This window comes from Pieris napi, chromosome 2 (assembly GCF_905475465.1).
Source record: "Pieris napi chromosome 2, ilPieNapi1.2, whole genome shotgun sequence".
Taxonomy (NCBI): domain Eukaryota; kingdom Metazoa; phylum Arthropoda; class Insecta; order Lepidoptera; family Pieridae; genus Pieris; species Pieris napi.
The window spans coordinates 3,036,260-3,055,886 of record NC_062235.1 but is presented as its reverse complement, the minus strand read 5'-3'; the positions used below and the strand labels follow the sequence as shown (position 1 = coordinate 3,055,886).

The following is a 19,627-nucleotide window of genomic DNA, read 5'->3' as shown; positions in this document are numbered from 1 at the left end:
ACACACGCCGCCGACTTTTTGGGTGTAAAGCAAGCTGGTTTCCTCACGATGTTTTCCTTCACCGTTCGAGCGAATGTTAAAAATAAAAATATGTTTATTATGGAACATAAGATACAGGTATCACTTATTCCACGTCATTGAATTTGAAACGGTAAACATCCCTACTCATCGGCAAAGAAGACTGAGGGTGTAGGCCGAGAGAAAAGGCCGGCGTAAAAAACTCTCGGTAGGTACTCACAATGGTTAAATGTATGTATGTGCATAGACAGAAAATCCATTCCAAAACGTACGTTTGTATCTTGAAAATAAATTATTATTATTAGGAATTCATGTTCATAATTCCCCTTGTTTATAGGATGGTTAGGATCATAGCTTTCGTAAAATCACGCACATCATAAACATACAATTTTACTTGCAAACTACAGTGTCAACTGTTATATAAAAATACTATTTTATGTCCACAATTACGTATTCCACGATACATTACAATATCTGTCATTATTGAGACAATTAGCGTCGAGAACTGAGTTTTTTTAATAATTACTACCAGCTTTTGTTTTGAAAGCTTTTTGTGGCAGACCAATCTTTTAAAATTGTATTCTATAAAGAGTCGTGATATTAAAAATAAAATTTTTTTTTTGGGCCAACGTAAAAATGAAACATTCATACGATGTACTGTAATGTACCACCATCATATTAATGTACCTATAAATATGATGGTGGTACAATCTAAACTTCGCATATTCTTCCACATATAATAGCGTGAAAATGTGTCTTAAAAGGTAGAATTTTACATAGAAGTTATATATTACATTGCATTATTAGACCAGTGCCGATAATTTTTGAAACCAAAAAAAATTACAGTAGGATGAAACCCATTAGAAAAGGAGGGGAATATGATCAAAATTAAAGGAAAAATAAATTACGGTCGATCTGAGGTCGGGAAGGGTAGGGGGGGGAGTTTTAAGGGTAAAAAACGGTTTATCTCGATTTCCGGCAAAACTAAAAGTCCTATCGAAGAAAGTTAAATGGCAAAGTTGTAGGCAATAAAAAGATCTACAACTTTTGTATTCACACATTTTTCACGTAACCTCAAAATTTATGTGAAAAATTAAAAAAAACAACTTTTTGGTTTTTTATTTCTATCTTTTACAAAAATTTATTTTTTTAAACGAAATTTGGTGAAAACTTACCTTATTATGTCCCAAATATACTGTAATTTATTTGATTAAAAATATTTATTTTTTCACCTTATTTTGAATTAATATCTTTATTAAAATGTGTGAATACAAAAGTTTTAGATCTTTTTATTACCTACAACTTTGCAATTTAACTTTCTTCGATAGGACTTTTAGTTTTGTCGGAAATCGAGATAAACCGTTTTTTACCCTTAAAACTCCCCCCCTCCCCTTCCCGACCTCAGATCGACCGTAATTTATTTTTCCTTTAATTTTGATCATATTCCCCTCCTTTTCTAATGGGTTTCATCCTACTGTAATTTTTTTCACTTTTTATTTATTTTAAAGGCTATCTGCACTGGTCTATATGAGTCAATTATAATATTATTTTATTACGTTATTAAAATGTATAATTACGTTATCTGCTCGGTAAATGCTGGTAGAATTAAATAGTGACCTCATAATAACTAATTCAATAAAATATGACGGGCTAGTGTGCCACTCAACCCGGAGCTCGTAGGTTTGAACCCTGGCTATGCACCAATGGAGTTTCTATCTATGTGCGAATTTAAATCGCTCGTACGGTGAAGGAAAACATCGTGAAGAAACTGGCTTGTGACCCAAAATGTCGGCGACATGTATCAGGCACAGAATGCTGATCATCTACTTTGCTAATAGCAAAAAGAAATGACTACGAAACATAGATAAAGAAATCTGAGGTCCAGATCTAAAAAATTGTAGCACTGGTTTTGAGGTTGTAAGTACTAAAGAAACGTGCTGTATTTTATTAATATATAAATACTAAAAATTGTAAATGCTTTTTTACTAACACGTGTATTTGACCAACTGCGCATAAAATAGACCCTTTTTAATATGTTTCTACGAATTTCTCATAAAGGTTGAATTCTTGAAATCCCGTTTAGTCATGCCGAATTCCTATAACCGCGAAACTGCGTACCAATTTGTAGTAATTATTAAATTTCTTAGTAGGTCTTGTAAACGGGAGTTTAACTATTTAACTTTTGTAAGAAGTCTTGAATATTTTCTTTATGAATAAGGAAAATTTATATCGCTTCAATAACCTGAAGAATGTTTTGGATGATATGTTTACCTGAAATTAATTATCATGTTACATATCTAATATATAAAATTCTCGTGTCACAATGTTCGTTCCCATACTCCACCGAAATGGAAAATGATTTTTTTAATGCATATTCATTAAGTCTGAGGAATCGGCTACTATCTATCTTTCAAACCCCTAAATGTTAAGGGTGCACTCCTAAATTTAAATTTGAATTTTTTAGATATTTTTTTTTTGTGTTACATTTGATAAAAATACACACAACCCGTAATTTTCACCCCTCTATGATCAACCTTTTTTTATAGTAGATAGTTATTTTTATTGAACTAAAAAATTGTTTCCTAGAAATAATACACATGGCAGAACAACGTTTGCCGAGTCAGCTAGTATGCTATTATAATTTGCTTTTATCTACACTAATACACACAGGAATGATTTGTAAAACTATAGGACTGATTTGAAAAATTATTTCACAATTAGAACGTAACAAGAGAACCCTTCGTTATTCCTGATGAATATAGCTAGTTAGAGTTCTGTATGAAATAACGATAGTGTACGGTTCTTAAAACTCTTATGCCCTCCCCATGTAACTTACATATTTTTTTTAATATCTAAAATTCAATTGCTTACTTTAGAAACTTAAATAAATTGTAATTTTTTAGGAGATATTTTAAAAGTTTAAATATAATGAAACACTGTAATTACAAATAATTACAAAAAAAAATTCGTATAGCCTTAACAATCAAATAGCTCCCCTGTGGGGCGTGGGCCCCACGGCCCCACATTGCTGTAGAGTATAGAACATCGTGCTACGACGGAATTAATGCGATTAGAAAAGCACAGCACAGCTATAGTGCTGATAAAAAGGTATTAATAAAAAATACACCATTACCCTACAACGTAAGTTTTTATATTCTCGTTTACAAGGTCTGTTATGAAACAGTTCATAATTCATTTTACGGAGATAATTGTCGAAACCTCCAAAGTATTTCACTTGCGTTTTAAATGTCTAGACGTCACTTCGTGTTGGCGCCAAAGGCTTTTAAAAGCCGTTAATTGAAGGAAATGTTTTTAAGAATACTCATCGTGTAACGTTGAAGTATTGTTTTGGATCTTCGCAAAAGCGGAATATTCGGAACTTGAATTTTTTTATTATAAGTAATCTTACAGCTAACATACATTTTATAAAACAAAACACTTAGACAATACAGAAAGCCAAAACAGCTTACATAGATAAACAATAATAACGAAACAGAAAACAAATAAGTACATTAATAGACAATAAAATTATTGTGTGGTTTTATGAAACCACGGTAAAAGTGAATTTTTTTTTTCACATTATAGACATTTAACTAAAAATTTTTGGAATAATATTTCATTAAGGGTTCCATTAATCTTAATTATATACTTGGAAAATTGGAATGATAATGGGAAATAATAAAAGTAGACTAAAGCTGCGTATAAATTAAGCGCGGCAGCCGCGCGAGCCAATGTTCGACCAGAGTTGACCTTCATTTGCCGCGCGAGCCAATATGTAGATATAAATTTAGTTGGACGTGACTGCCGCGTGCGGCAGGCTATCCATCACGAACAGACCGCGGCGGATAGTCAGACCAGTTCACTCTTGTAAACCTGCGAGTATGGACGCGCGTGGTCGGGCGGCTGCCGCTTCCATTGTGATTCACCATCTTATTTGTTTAAAAAATAAAAGAAAAATAAATATTTATTTATTTAATTTTTCAAATGTAAACTGAACTTTATTGACTATAATGACTCCTTTTCCAGTCTTTGATTATTTAATTGTATGTAATTAATTATTTGCATGCAATCAAAAACTATTTTTAATAATGCCAGAGAAGTATAACTTCTTACGCGCGTACATAAGTACACGCACCCATTTTTTTTTATGTAATTAATATATAATTGTTATATTAGTTACTTTATAAGTTATAGCTTTGTCATCAATATTTAAATCCAACTTTATATATGTACACACCCATTTTTACGTATTCGCCGCGCGAGCCAAATCACCAAAACTATAACCGTCCCAACTGCGCGCGAGCCAACGACTGAAGCTCCTTTGATGCGGTCTCAAAAACCGACATCGAGCGGATCGACCCGCGGCACGTTCGAGCGCGGCAATGTTCGAGTCGCCGCGCGCGGCGATCCCGTCTACATAGAGCGCGGCCGCCGCGCGCGCCTGTGTACGATGGTTTGCCGCGCTTAATGTATACGCAGCTTAAGTCTCCAAATAATATTTTATGTATGTCTTAGAGAGTACGACATACATAAAACTTAACAATTATTTATATTATATACACATATTAAAAACTATAGGCGCCGCCATATTGGCCTTGGCTGCTATGACGAGCGACTTTCACTTTATCCCTACTCAACACACAGACGAAAAAGTTTGAGATGATGTAAAAAAAGTTTCACTTTAAAATATAAAAAAAATGAATGAATGTTTAAGGTTTATTCTGAGATTGTCAAAGTATCCAGATAGAAACTCACAAATCTCATAAAAACTATCTATCTATTAGCTAAATTGGATTTCGAATCTATAGAGGCGTTACTACGTATCTTGGCATGACTTGAGTTGTGGAGTAAGCTCACAACACAAAGTCATAATAAATGATTGACCGAAAATTTTATCGCGTTAGGTTCATTTTCATGTGTAACAAGAGTTTTAGATTTGCCGCCAATTCGCAAAAACAAATGACAAATGAATGCAATAAACTATATACATGAGTTACCAAAGAGTTCTAAAATTGAAATTCAAAAAGTTTTCATTGGCAATGTTTCTAACTGGACAGTTCTAAACATTTTCAGTGTTACCCACGTACCCAGATGTTATAGCACCACAGAAGTTTTAGCTCCAGAAACGCCTGGATAACTACTGAACTGTATGACTAAGTTTCCTAGAAAATTCTAGACAAACATTCACTGTATAAATTTAGCACACGTTCACGGAAGTCTACACAGATCATCATACTCAAATATTGTCAAATCCCAACATTACATACAAGACCAACTCCTTTTATGAACTCGGTTTATCCTTCAATAATAATAACGCGAACGTTGGGCGTTGGTCTATGTAAAAAGGAATTTAAATGCACCTGATTAACAACGCGATACTGACTTAATAGTTGTTTACCATGCATATTATAAAATGCATAACCTGCGGCCCACAGACATCAAACGAATGTCCTAGATAGCCATATTGGGCTGCGCTGTTGAAGAATTTATAAAATAATTTCACTACCTGATTATATATTTAACGTTGGATATTTTCGATGTATACTTCAAAGGGAATGTTTTGATGCGATTCAGTGCTCATTAAACTCTTTTTTAGGCTTAGATTACAGTGAGTGAGTGAGTGACTTAGTTTCCTCTTTTATGTGTTTTTAAAATATTTGTACAGGCCAGGTAACACAACCTTTTTAACCAGTACAAAGGGAGGTCCATCTACTTATAATTATTTGTAATTTTAGTTATTGTGTTGTTTCAAAGCCCTTATGGGTTGGATTAATTTTTTTGGACTAGAAATTAAATTTGAGGGTACTACCAAATTTTAACAAGAGAAACTTACACAATTGTTAATCTACATGATCTTGAAGGTTCTTCAGATGTCGGTTATAAATTATTGATCTATAAAATTAAACCTAATGTTACATTTGTATCAAGAGTTAATTAAAATGCGCTATAGAAATGAAGAGGTCCGAACACGTTTATTAATTCATGCTAATTTATTTTGTCGTAATTAAAAGGAATTTTACGAGTTGTCCATCGGCGCGGACGGCACCTTTTAGGCGCCATTTTCGTAAATATTTATTGCTGAATCGTCCCATTAAAATACCAGAAATCAGTGTCATATTACAGATGAATAGGTATTCACCGGTTTTATGCTCCGAGTTCATTTCAACGGTTTAATATTTAAACGCTTTTTTAATAGCACTTAGACTATTACGAAAGCATTACAAAAATTTTGTAGGGCTAGTTGGTAGGGCTGGTATAGCGAGTTCCACACTGTGCAGAAGTGCGTACCCATAAACAAAAATGGTTTACGGACGATAGTTAACGTGACAATGTCAAAACAATACATTGATGTAATTATTGTATACTTAAGCCTTCGAGTGGAAGAGAGATAGATGCGGCGAAAGTGTACAATAAGCGTATCGGAACAATCAGCGTAACGGGACAGTGACTCATGTTTTTTGAGCGGCATGCCGCTACGGCAGACCGTATATACCGCGGCGTACCGCAGCGGCACACCGCATCGCGGCCAGGCGCTAGTGCGTTGTAGGCCTAAATGTAGACTATGAATTTAGGTTTAAATTAATATTTAAACCAAAATTCATAGTTATGTATTATTTGTTACTTACTTGTTTGAAACAAGTTAATTGCGGACAGTTAAACGTAGGTGAACGTGGGCAAGCGTTTAAAATTCATTACACGTTGCATGTTCTCTGCAATTTGTCTCTTGAAGTCATCTTGAAGTTAACTGATAACATCTTAATATTACTACTATGGTTTTATTACTTGCTTTTTTTAAGTCACGTTTTCTTGAAGTATACTGAGGAACACCTACACAAAGATACAATGTTAAAACAAAATTTATCAAAGGATTAAAATGTCCAAAAGTGTCAGATAATTTTGAATTAGACTGCCGCTACACGACAATGGGTGGGTGATTGATTATACTAACAACTGTTTATTTACATTTAAAAAAGGTTATTTCCCGGGATTTACGCGCACTGAAAATTTTCGTGGCTAACAAGATTAGACTTATTATGCATTACATGTATAAAACTTGTGTGGTTTTTTTCTCAACTATCAAAAATACTACTACTACATACTGACCCGGCCAACGTCGTTTTGCCATGTATATTATTACTAGGAAAAAATTTTTTAGTTCAAAAATTCAAAATGTCAAAGTTCAAAAATAACTATCTACTATAATAAAAAATAGGGGTTGATCGTAGGGGGGAGACAATTTTAGGATTATCATAAAAATATAAAAACAAAAAAAAAATTGTCTGTAAAATAAAAAATAAAATTTTGGTGTGGACACCCCTTATCACGGGGTTTGAAAGATAGGTAGTAGCCGATTCTCAGACTTACTGATTATGCATAAAAATTTCACTAGAATCGGGGGAGCCGTTTCGGAGTATGGAAACGAACATTGTGACACGAGAATTTTATATATTAGATTTAAAATGCATCCTTTTTTTTAACGCCAGCTTTATTTCTAATTATGATTCGGTAATAGTGATATGAACTTTAATCTTCAAACAAGTAATCGTACATGTTCAAGTTCTAAATTTGAATAAATGTGACCAAGCCTGTGACATTGAGGGTACCATAGATGGAGTTGTTTTCATCTATTCCATTGACCCTAGATCACACGCCGAGAATGTGACAGGAAATCCCGACTTCCGCTCGTCTAGAAATGTCTCATCAGACAATAATGCATTAATACCAAGGATCTATATTGATGTCGAAATTTTCGTTCTAGTGTCTAGTGTTTTTCGGTCTACCTGAAAGAGCTTTATGTTATTTATACTTATATATTAAATTTTAAGAGTTAATTTAGTTGCAGGAACTTAAGGAACTTGTTTGAATTGAAAATTTCTTTTCTGGATTATTTTCTGTCTTTAAATTATTTTTTGTGGATTTCTGTACTGCGTCGTAATTATCTAAATATATATTTAATTATGACTCAGTTCAGTAAGATTAGCTTTTACATTTTTATTAATATTATTACTTTTTAGATTTTAGTTAGTATTTTTAATGTTACATATAATTTAGTTTTTTTTGTTTGCACTTGTACTTTACCCTCAGTTGGTGTTTATTTTTTTTTATTCCAGACTAGGGTTGCGTGGAAGAAATCGCTTGTTAGCTATAAGCCCGTCTAATAACTTATGTCACCTGTTTTTTATATGTAAGGTAACAAGGTATTAAGGCAATGTGTTAGGTCTTTGAACACCTTATTAATAAAAAAATCAGCCTATATCTTCATCTATACGTAGTTAACAAGCAAAAAGATTATTATTCTAAGATGCGGGCCCCGTCTGGAAGAATGGCCTCCTCAATCTTTTTCTACCCTATCTTATCTTTTGTCGTCATCATGCAATTTTTGCCAGTACCCTTTCAATCTCGTCGGCCTATCTCTCTCTGTCCTTTTGGCGCAGTCGGTTACTCTTTTTGGAGTGAACACTAATGAACTATACTCCCGTTGAGACTGGCCATAGCCGAATCGATCTGAAGAAAATTATAGAAATAAATCTTGTTAGTATGGAACATTTACATTAGAATAGTGGATAGTAAATCTAAGTAATTGTTTGGTTTGAATAGCAATGGCAGGAAAATGTTTTACTCTGTCTGACAGTGACGTAATGTAATTGATGCGTACGCGCCGTTCGGGTCTAGTAGTTATAGTTTTTAGGTCTAGTAATATTGATTGTAGGATGTTGAAAATTAAGACGACCTTTGCTTAAGCACTGTGAATAAATAATTAAAATAATAACGTGGATTTAATAAAAACTTATACGTGGGTAATTGTATTATATGTATAATAATGAGCAGTGTTGGCCTAGTGGCTTCAGCGTGCGACTCTCATCCCTGAGGTCGTAGGTTCGATCCCCGGCTGTGCACCAATGGACTTTATATGTGCGCATTTAACATTCGCTCGAACGGTGAAGGAAATCATCGTGAGGAAACCGGCTTGCCTTAGATCCAAACAGTCGAGGGCGTGCATCAGGCACAGAAGGCTGATCACCTACTTGCCTATTAGATTACCAAATGATCATGAAACACGTACAGAAATCTGAGTCCCAGACCTAAAAAGGTTGTAGCGTCATTGATTTATTTTATTTAATACGTGGGTAATTGTTAATCCTGGCTAAAATATCGAGATACAGAGATATTTTTTTATATAAATGGGCATGGGACTCACCTGATGTTAAGTGATACCACGTCCCATCGACACTCACATTGCTAGAAGGCTCGCAAGTGCGTTGCCGGTCTTTTAAGAATTGGTACGCTCTTTTCTTAAAGGTCTCTTGAAGTCTAATTGATTAGGAAATAAAAATAATATAGTTTCATGTTGTATAGGATTTTTATTTAAAATTTTAAGATTATTCTTCTTTTATGATGTATTTACATGTGTTTATTATTATCATTCCAACGTCACGTAATAAGCTTTATCGTTGATAATGGCAGGAAGGAGGAAGTTGCTTAATTGTTCGTGCCTTATAGAGATCCAAGCAAGTAGACATGAAGTAAAGTTGTAATAAGATAGTTTTAATTTAAAGCAAGTATTCTCTAACTATTTTGTACTCAAGATTCGCATAATTTTTTCTGCTTCCTTGGGCCAATTTTGCCAAATGTAATCCTTTCTTAAGTTTGTTATATAGGCTTTCAATGGATAGAATCAATGGATTCCCTATATTACATTGGTGGATATTGCATACGAAACTTATAATACTTTTTTATTCGATTTTACGTATTTTTCCTGTTAAGGTAGACATACTGTGCACATTGTGTCTAGCATTTATGTCTTATTTTAATTTTGTTATTTACGATTCGTGTTTGACGCTATTATTTTTTCTCGCGAGCTATTTCTGACATGCATCATTACGGCTAATTCGCATAATTAAATGTCAAGCCATAAATTTCGTTGCGAACTTTTTACTGAACATTTATTACCTAAGTAGGTCAACCTATGCTATGAATTCGTGTTAAAATAATGGATATTATTGTTTGAAAGATATAAATAAATATAGACTATATTTTAATGATTAAAACATCTCTAAGAGGGTTAGGTTTTATCTTAGCTGATAAGACAATATTATTATTCATACTAAGTCAGTCTTATTAAGTTTATCTAAGCTCTCGTCTCATTCTATATTCATATCATATTGTTAATCTGTGTTGGGTATTCGAAGTCGGCACCCCAAACCAACAAGAATTCCATGAATTGGGCGTAGAATTGCTTCCGCATCCACCGTATTCTCCAGATTTGGTCTCAGCGACTTTTTCCTGTTCTCAGACACAAAGAGATAGCTCGCTGGACAGAATTTTGCGCTAATGAAGAGGTAATCGCCGAAACTGGAGCCTATTTTGAGGGTTAAGACAGACCGCTATAATCGTTGTATCGCTCTCTAAGGCAAATGTTGAATAATCAAATCCAAATCTATAAAAAAAACATTTTTTCTACGTTGTTCGAACTTCAGTCCACATAAGTTTTATTATTTGTATTACAACAACTTAGACTAGTCGTAGAAGCTTATAAATAATTATAAAATACGAATTACTGTAATTACGCTATCAATGTTAAAAAATATTTGTTGTTATTAAGTTTAATTCATCAATATTTATTATTTTACTTGATATGGTTAATTAATTTAACTTTTTTCAAGTCTTAACATTTGAAACGCTATAATGTTACATTGTCTGGTGATGCATGAAGTTTGGTAATTTATATTCTTGGGGAATCGTTCAACGATAATAGTAATTAACGGTTATAGTAAACTGTAGTAGAAAATAGATGTCTTACTTCTTTGTTCAGTTTGTATACTTAATCTTTTTTGATAGTGTATTTATTAACGGTTACAAAAAAAAATATTAAGAAGATTTATAGCTAATATGTAATTAAATTATGTACTAAATATAAAAAAAACTATTCACACCAATAAAAAAAATACTTAACATATAATTAAGTACTTAATAAATAGATGTACAAATAAATTAATTTCCATCCAGGCTATCTGGTAACTATCACAGACAACAATGAACACACCTACAAACAAACTCGTCACTAATAAATGTTATGTCTATGTCTAAACTAAACTAAAAGCATCACCGTTTCATTATCCTATCCCTAACATAGTTTATAAATTGTCTATATTTGTTTTTTATTCCTTCTAAGTGCTATTACTTTTAGCCACACACTTCCTGCATTTTACCATATTCTATATTTCTTTACAAGCGTTGTCTGGAAGAGGTCGCCTAGTTGAATGTATAATAATAATTTATAATTGAGCACGTTTATTTCCAATTTAGTTTTTTTTAGATTTGTTATTTACAATTTTATATTTCTCCTATATCCCTAACTAACTTCCTTCAGTACCGTTGATCAGAACCCCTTCAAGGGTAAAGGTATCCTCCAGGTTTTTCCCAATTCTCAATCCATCGATTTCTTTCTCGTCTTTCTTTCGCTTCTTGCGAACGTTTCTATCTTCTATCCACCTTTTTTTAGGGCGCCCATATTCTTCTACCCCTTGGTACTTTCCATATAGTTGTCTTTAAAGTTCTCCGTTTATCTGTGCTTCTTGCTTGCATTTTTAATTGTATTAAAATCTTTCACAGATCCCGCTTGTAGGCAACGAAGGAAAAACAGGTCTGGGTGCGACTCCAACTCCAGAGCCACTGGGGACCCTCGGACCTGCAACTATGAGACTCGCGGCAAAAACAAAAATGCTGCAACCGCCTGCCAAAGCATTCCAAAATGAGCCTGAAGATGAATTCGAATAAGTGCTATTTCAACACTACAGTTTCAGATTGAAGACCTAGGTTTTTCAACTAATACTAATGGGTACACATTAATATATAGACAGCGTGATATTGTAAGAGTTACGTATATAATATATCGTGAATATTTGCTTGGCTTGTGTTTGTTTCATTGATGATTTCTCTTTATGGACGTGATAACGATAGAGATTTCTCTTGTTATTTCACCATTCTAATAGTATCTATGGTCATAGAAAGTTAAATCTATTGATGCACTGGATAATCTATTTATCAAATGGGCTAACACTGGTCTATCAATTTATGTCGTTATTTTATATAGAAACATCAATTTCCCATCAGAGTTTTTTGACCGTTCTCATAGTGTACGCCCTTTTTTGTACCTAGTACGCCCTTTCACGCTGTCACTAGATGTTAAGTAGGTTTTTTTTCCTTATATAATTGTACAATAAAGTTGCGTCAATAATACATATTTTGGAATGTTTTTTTTTTAAATAGCCAAGTAAGTAGATGTTAACCTGTACCTGGTTTGTGTACACCTTTCGTGGAAAGACTCCTATCTTATCAATTCGAATAGCAAAGAAAAGAAAGCAATAACAGCTGGTCGATACTTGCCAACATTAAAAAACTCTCGCAAGACTTCTGGCGTGGTCAGTTTCATATGAAAGTATCCTTTGCTCAATCAATACGTAATCGAATAGTTCATATATAATAATCAGTTTCGTATTTGAAAAGGGCAAACAATATTGTTTAAAAAACTTAGTTTATGTGGAAAATCGATGTGTACTATACGACAATATTTTCATAAAGCTCAAAGCCTCATGAATATAATTATTGAAATATACAATTTAAGTGTAATCACTTGTGCTTAGAATATTATTTATTACTAATTATACGCTATTACTGTCAAAGTTTGCATTTTAAGTTGTGTACACATTCTCTCGTTTTAATACCTTCGTATCGCTATTTGGAAACGGAGAATATTAATTAATAATATTTTTTTTTGTTTTCCAAAGTCCAGGGTGTATTAAATTAAGGCTTATGTTAATATTGTTTTTGACACCAGCGGCTAACAAAAATACTTTGCGATAGGCGTGCCCGTACTAATGCTAATCGGTACGGTCACGTGACCAGGCTAATGTCATTTCTATACAATATGTCTGACGCAGTGTATAAAGGCTTATTAAGGGTATGTTCCGATATACACTGCGAGTACTGTATAGTGCTCCCACTGTTCAAAAATTTGTTCCGCTATGGACTGCAGTATACAGCCGCAGCGTCCTAGGAAATATATGACGTCACAAATCCCCGCTATACTTCTACTGCGAGCACTGGCGTTTTCGAGGTAAGGTACTCGCAGTGCTTTGATCACGTGATCAATCAAAACCACTTGAATGCCTAACGGCTGATATAACTTACAGTTTAATAACAAACATTTAAAATTCTAACTTACTTTCTTTGTAGTATTAATTCAATTGACAGTTAATATTAATATAGATTTTTTTAATGCGATAATACTCCAATAATAGTTTTTCTTGTTGAATTGAAAAACTTTGATGCACTCATTTGAAAACTGTGTCGATAAACGAAGCTGACTAGTATACTGGACTGCGTTCCGTTTTAAATTGTAACCAGTATAGCTGGCTATAGAGAAACGGTTTCACAGTATACTAAATTGACGGTACTCTGTACAGTGGTCGCAGTGTATATCGGAACATACCCTAAATGTGTGTTCCTTCTGGAAGGATAGAATATATAATTTATATATGAAAAATGAAAACCATTATACTATAAATGATTATAAAGTTTTTTATATTGAATATGTTGTTTTATTTAGAATAGTTTAAACAATATAGTTACATTTTAAATAGTTTGTTTAATCGATCGCGCAATATGGAGAGTGTTCAGAGGAGTTGTTCAGACTAATGCCTGCAGCTGAGTTTCATCATCGGTCGTCAAGGCAGAATACAAAATACCATCCGTATCACCTAGACGTCATCGTTCCACAACTGAGCGTTTCTTAAGGCAGTTTTTGCGGCGCACCACCACTATGGAACTGTGGAACCAGCTGCCCACTGAAGTATTTCGAACAAATTCGAATTAGAGCCCTTCAAGTAAAGAACGAACCAATTCTTAAAAGGCCGGCAGCGCGCTTGCGACCCTGCAGGCAGTGTGAGTGTCCATGGGCAGCGGTATCACTTAACATGACATTTAAAAAAAAAAACTATTTTTAGTGGCTATGGTTCACTATTTTGGCTATAATGGCTTACACATAAGATATAGATGTAAACTGTGGTGGGCTTTTTGGTACAACTATTTAAGATAAATATTTCCATCATACATTACATATGTGTAACTCTAGCGTTTTTGACAGGGCACGCCAGAATAGCTCGCAGATGGTAAAATTTTTCCTACTTGATATTTTAGACAATTCACACATCTTTATAAATTGTAGCCTATGTGTTATTCTGATGTATAAGCTATATTATTGTAAAGTTTCATTAAAATCCATTCAGTACTTTATACGTAAGAGTAACAAACATCCGTCAATACTTATAAACCTTCGCGTTTATAATATTAGTACGATATTGAAAAGTTTTTTTTAAGCGATTCTTTAATAACTTTAATAACTAACTAAATATCATATTATATCATAAATATCATTATGGTGTTATGTAAATTGTCTAAACTGAATTGTTGAAGGGGTCGCTAAAAGTAGGAGTTCGTGCTAAGATAATCAAATAAAAATGTATTACATTGCACAAAGTTAATAAACATAATACAGGTCAAAGGTCATTTGCGCGAAGTCGATATATCGTATTGAGCGAGTTTTCATTGTTTTGTTGAGGCACGCCATTTCTAGTCAATGACATTCCAATTATGACCTATCTCAAGATTTCTATAATCTACTGCTCATTATTTATACGTTATATTCCTTAAGTATAAATAAATAAATCAGTGGCGCTAAAACCTCTATAAGTCTTGGCCTCAGATTCAACTGTTTCATGATCATTTTTTAAATCTTGGCAAATAGGTGATCAGCCTCCAGTGCCTGACACACACCGTCGACTTTTTGGGTCTAAGACATTCGGTTTCCTCACGATGTTTTCCTTCACCGTTCGAGCAAATGTTAAATGCGCACATAGAAAGAAATTCCATTGGTGCACAGCCGAGGATCGAACCTATGACCTCAGCTATGAGAGTCGCACGCTGAAGCCACTAGGCCAACTGTTCCTTAAGTATATTCAAAATAAATACCACTTTGACCCTTTTTTTACCCTCCTGGTTCTGAACTCGTACCCAACTGGCAATGTTTACCAATAGCCTGTTTGTAAAAAAACAAGGACCTAGCAGTGCGGGAAAGTTCCCTTCCTTGCATAACCGGTCATCAGAACTATCATTTTCCGTTTTGACTGACAAGAAAATATTCTAAGAACCGATTATCATACTTTCTATCGAGTTCTTAGTAATATGTGAGTAAACACGTCGATTTATGTGTAACGAAAAGAAACGGTCAATATCTTATAAAATGGTAACAGCAAAAAGTTCCGGCGTGACCTGTCTCAGTTATATTCATACAGTTTTGTACGAATTTAAATTTTGACATTGACGAAGTCTTCCTTGGCGTTGTGGAAGGTTATCTGGCAGAATAATAATGCAGCCACGGTTCATGGTTTCCGATAACACCAGTAGTTTCTTGTGAGAAAGAGAGAAAAAACTTTATTATACACAATAAAAAGGATATTTAGGTAAAAACTGCACTAGGAATTCCTGTCCTTTTGACATGTTAACGGTACTTGATAAAAATTTCAACAGGTTAGTTTGGCAATGGCAGTGTTGGCTTGAGCGTGTGACTTTTATCTCTGAGGTGAGTAGGTTCGAACCCCGGCTACGAACCAATGGACTCTTCCAACATTGGAATGTGAAAGAAAAATTGTAATTCTGACATGCCTTACACCTAAATAGTTGACGGCGCGTGTCAGGTAGAGAAGTCTACTTGCCTATTAGAAAAAAAATATCACGAAACAGATACCGATACTTGAGGCCAAGACCCCAGCGCCACTGGTTTTCTTTAGGTTGGCGATCTGGTCCGAAATTTATTTTAGCGTTTTGGCTATGAAACTAAATCTATCATTCCCTCTTAATACTGGCAGTCGACACAGAACACTTCTAATATTAGAGAAAAGGTGCATAATCTGTATTTTTGTATTTAAAATATAAATGTGCAAGGTTTATGCCTATGAAAGCTTCTACAGTAAAATGTTCTGATTGCGGTTTCGCGTGTATTGTCGCTAGTTGCAAGTGCAATGCAAGGTGATTAGCTGAACATAAAGTACCTTGATTGCAGCCGGACATGCATTCATTCATTTCCAGACGGATAGAAAATAGTGACATAAAATTTAAAATTTCAGTTCAGTACGTATTTAAGTTATTCAAAATATCAGTACCTACTACGAAAAATAAACATGACCAATATTTTTTTTAATCATTGTTTTGGGTTGCCAAGAATTTGAATATTTTATTACTATTTACGAAATAAAATTATATCAAATAATAGCTCAATAATATTAATGTTTATTTAATCAATTACCGTCTAAAATTCGTAATATTAGCGCGTTTAACCAATTCAAAAGGGTATTAAAGATACAACCAGAATGACTAGATTCATTCTCATATGTATCTTACTAAAATTGGTAAGGCTGATGGCGACGTGTATCTCGTTCGTATATAGGTACATATTAAGTTTCTCATGTAAATAAAAAAAAACATTTTTTGTAATGAGAAATAAAGTTCTTTAAACATTTTTCTTTAGCGTATCTGCAAACAAACATCAAATGTTATATAGATAGTTTCCTTTTTAATTTATCACATTGCCATCATCAGGTCAAAGATTCCACTGCTGGTCGGAACTTCTGCAACGAAAGACCACACGTCTAGTACAGCCTGCACTTCGTTACTTCCCTTCTGCTCTTATATGAACTTATTGATCTCGACTCATTGGTCTAGTGGTTAGTAGCCCTGACTGCGAATCCATGGGTCCCGGGTTCGATCCCCGGCTGAGACGAACATCGATGTGATGAGCATTTGGTGTTGTGCTTAGGTCTTGGGTGTTTAAATATGTATTTATATGTCTATCTATCTATAATATGTATGTGTATCCGTTGCCTAGTACCCATAACACAAGCTTCACCAGCTTAGCATTGTACTAGGTCAATTGGTGTGAATTGTCTTTAAAAAAAATCGCCAATTTTGTGCTTTGCAGCAATCATGGTAACCGAGAAATGTTACTTTAATTTATATTAAAAGCCTACTGAACATCCAATTAATAACAGTATACCGTTTAATAGATTAATACACGGAATCTACATTTTAATTCGGTAATTATTGTAATATAACAGCAGGTATCCTCAGATAGAGTAATTAAAGTTAAGTAGGCAGTAACTTATAAAACCATAACACGATATTTTATTAGTTATGTTTTAACGTTTTATGTTAATTGTTTGTAGTTAAGATTTTAAGATAGGCCATGTTGGAAAGATCATTACATTTTATTTTCTGTAATGCCATAAAGGGTCCGGGTAATAAAGTTATCATACAGACGTTTGTATGTTTGTTTGCGAATTAAAGTTTGACTTTGAAGATGCAAAACGGATTATTTGTTATAATTTAATACATTGTTTTTTTTATTATACAGGAGGCAAACGGGCAAGAGGCTCACACTGCCGGAAGGCTCGCAAGAAAGAATTGGTATGCTCTTTTCTTGAAGGACTCTAATTCTAATTTGTTCGGGAATACTTCAGTGGGCAGCTGGTTCCACATAGTGGTGGTGCGCGGCAAAATTACCTTAAGAAACGCTCAGTTGTGGAACGACGAAGTGGCGTCCTATGCTGATACAGCTTTTTCTTTTTTGAATTTGCTTCAGGTATTAGTCCGAACAACTCTGAACACTCTCCACGGTAAATGCGGTAGAAGATGCAGAGAGATCCCACATCTCTTCGCAACGCCAAGGGATCAAGCCGTTCGGAAAGTGACTGGTCGTCGACGATTCGAATCGCTCTTCGTTAAATACCGTCCCGCGGAAGGAGCTGGTACTGAGGAGCTACCGCCCAGAATGCTTTTTTAACCAAATCTCAATTCTTACTTTAAAAAGAGCGCTATGCGTTAAGCATTTTAATAAGTTAATAAGTTTTAGAAGTTATTATAATAAGTCTAATTTAACAATTAGTATAATAAGTATAGATTTTATTAAGGCTGTGTAAGTGTTTCGCAGTTTCGTCCCGTTTAGGGTGACTGCTAGTGGTGATTAGTGAAAGCATTCAAGAAAAAGAGGGTTGTTAAGAGGATAATTACATAAAAGTGTTAATCATGTCTGATCAGTCAAGACAGCGTCCCTATTAAGATTGAAGCCACAATGCAATAAGGAAACGTAGGCAATGTGTGTGAGAATTTCCTATAATGGGACAGAAACAATACCGTGTAGTAGAGTTCAATAAGAGAATAAAGAGGAGATTTTTTTATCGTAGGAGTCTTTTTAAAAAACTAAACCAGTGGCACTACAACCTTGTTCGGTCTGAGCTTCAGATTTCTGTATCTGTTTCATGACTTTGTCAATCTAATCGGCAAGTAGGTGATCAGACTCCTGTGCTTGACACACACCATCGAATTTTTGGGTCTAAGGCAAGCCGATTGTTAAATGCGCACATAGACAGAAAGTCCATTGGTGCACAGCCGGGGGAATCGAACCTACGACCTTAGCGATGAGAGTAGCACGCTGAAGCCACTAGGCCAACACTGCTCTTAAACATATTTTTTTATTAAAAACAGGCTAGTAATCATTGCAGCGTCGTTCAGTACCTATCAGGTACCTTATCCCCAGACGGCAAATTGGTATTTCTCAAATTATAAGGTTATATTTATATTCTTCTCTTTTTCGAAAATGTAATCTACTAATCTCTTTGCAAATGTTATACGAGTATATGTTCACCGTAACATATATTTTAGATTAATAGACACACTATGTATATATGTATAACCTGTATGCGTTGCGGTCTACCGTTTATAAATAAAACAAAAAAATTAAACGTAATTTAACATGACAATTGGCCATTTTTTGTGACTAATTCGCGCCCACATGGTCATAAATTTACTTTTTCGACTCCAAATCGGAGTCGTAAAGATTTTGAGGATGAGGTTTAGGATTCTGGTTTCCGGTTCGAAATAATTTCTGTTTGTGACTCATATTGATATTTTTTTGACTAAAGTGGGTTTTGACCAAAGCTAAGCATGATACTCAAAATAAGCAGGTAAGTTAGCAAATTCTTAGCAATTGTAAATTTAAAAAGGAAGGATAATTTAGGTAGGATATTGTCTTGTCGTAAAATGATCAATATGTAACGTCAAATATGTGTTTTATTTTTCTTTAATTTTTCTGTAATTCTTCACGTTTTAACGTGTATAATTTAAAAAAGATTCATTAAACATTTTAGAGATACACGTGGCTACAACACTATCCGATTAATTTTAATATATAATAAGTAAAAAGCTTTCGTATATTTTGAAGACAAATAATTTTGCGACCTCTCCAATAATAATTTTGATGTAATAGTTAATTATAATTAACCTTCAAATATAAGTACTAAAATATATTATTAAAAGGAGTCCCTTTAGGCAAGGTTCCGAAGATTCGTTCCCCCTTTGAAGCTAGACTATGTCTTTGTCCAAGGTACCTGCCAGCTCTTCGGTCTCCTGTGATGTCGACTAACCTTTTTGCTATTTCCTTAAAAAGCCTTACAGCGCTAGGACCCCACGGACCAAGTGTCTCACCGAATAAAAAATA

The 19,627-nt window shown here is 34.1% G+C and overlaps 1 protein-coding gene across 4 annotated transcripts in view; it reads left to right on the top strand.

Annotated features, from left to right (window-relative positions):
- The window catches only part of LOC125061825 (angiogenic factor with G patch and FHA domains 1), a 37,373-nt gene extending 25,405 nt beyond the window's left edge, over positions 1–11,968 (top strand). For all 4 annotated transcript variants that reach the window (XM_047667456.1, XM_047667464.1, XM_047667440.1 and 1 more), the window contains one exon: positions 11,632–11,968. In XM_047667456.1, the coding sequence (XP_047523412.1) occupies positions 11,632–11,796 (165 nt within the window). In that variant the 3' untranslated portion in view covers positions 11,797–11,968. The remainder of the gene's footprint in view (positions 1–11,631) is intronic.
- The last annotated feature ends 7,659 nt before the right edge of the window (positions 11,969–19,627 follow it).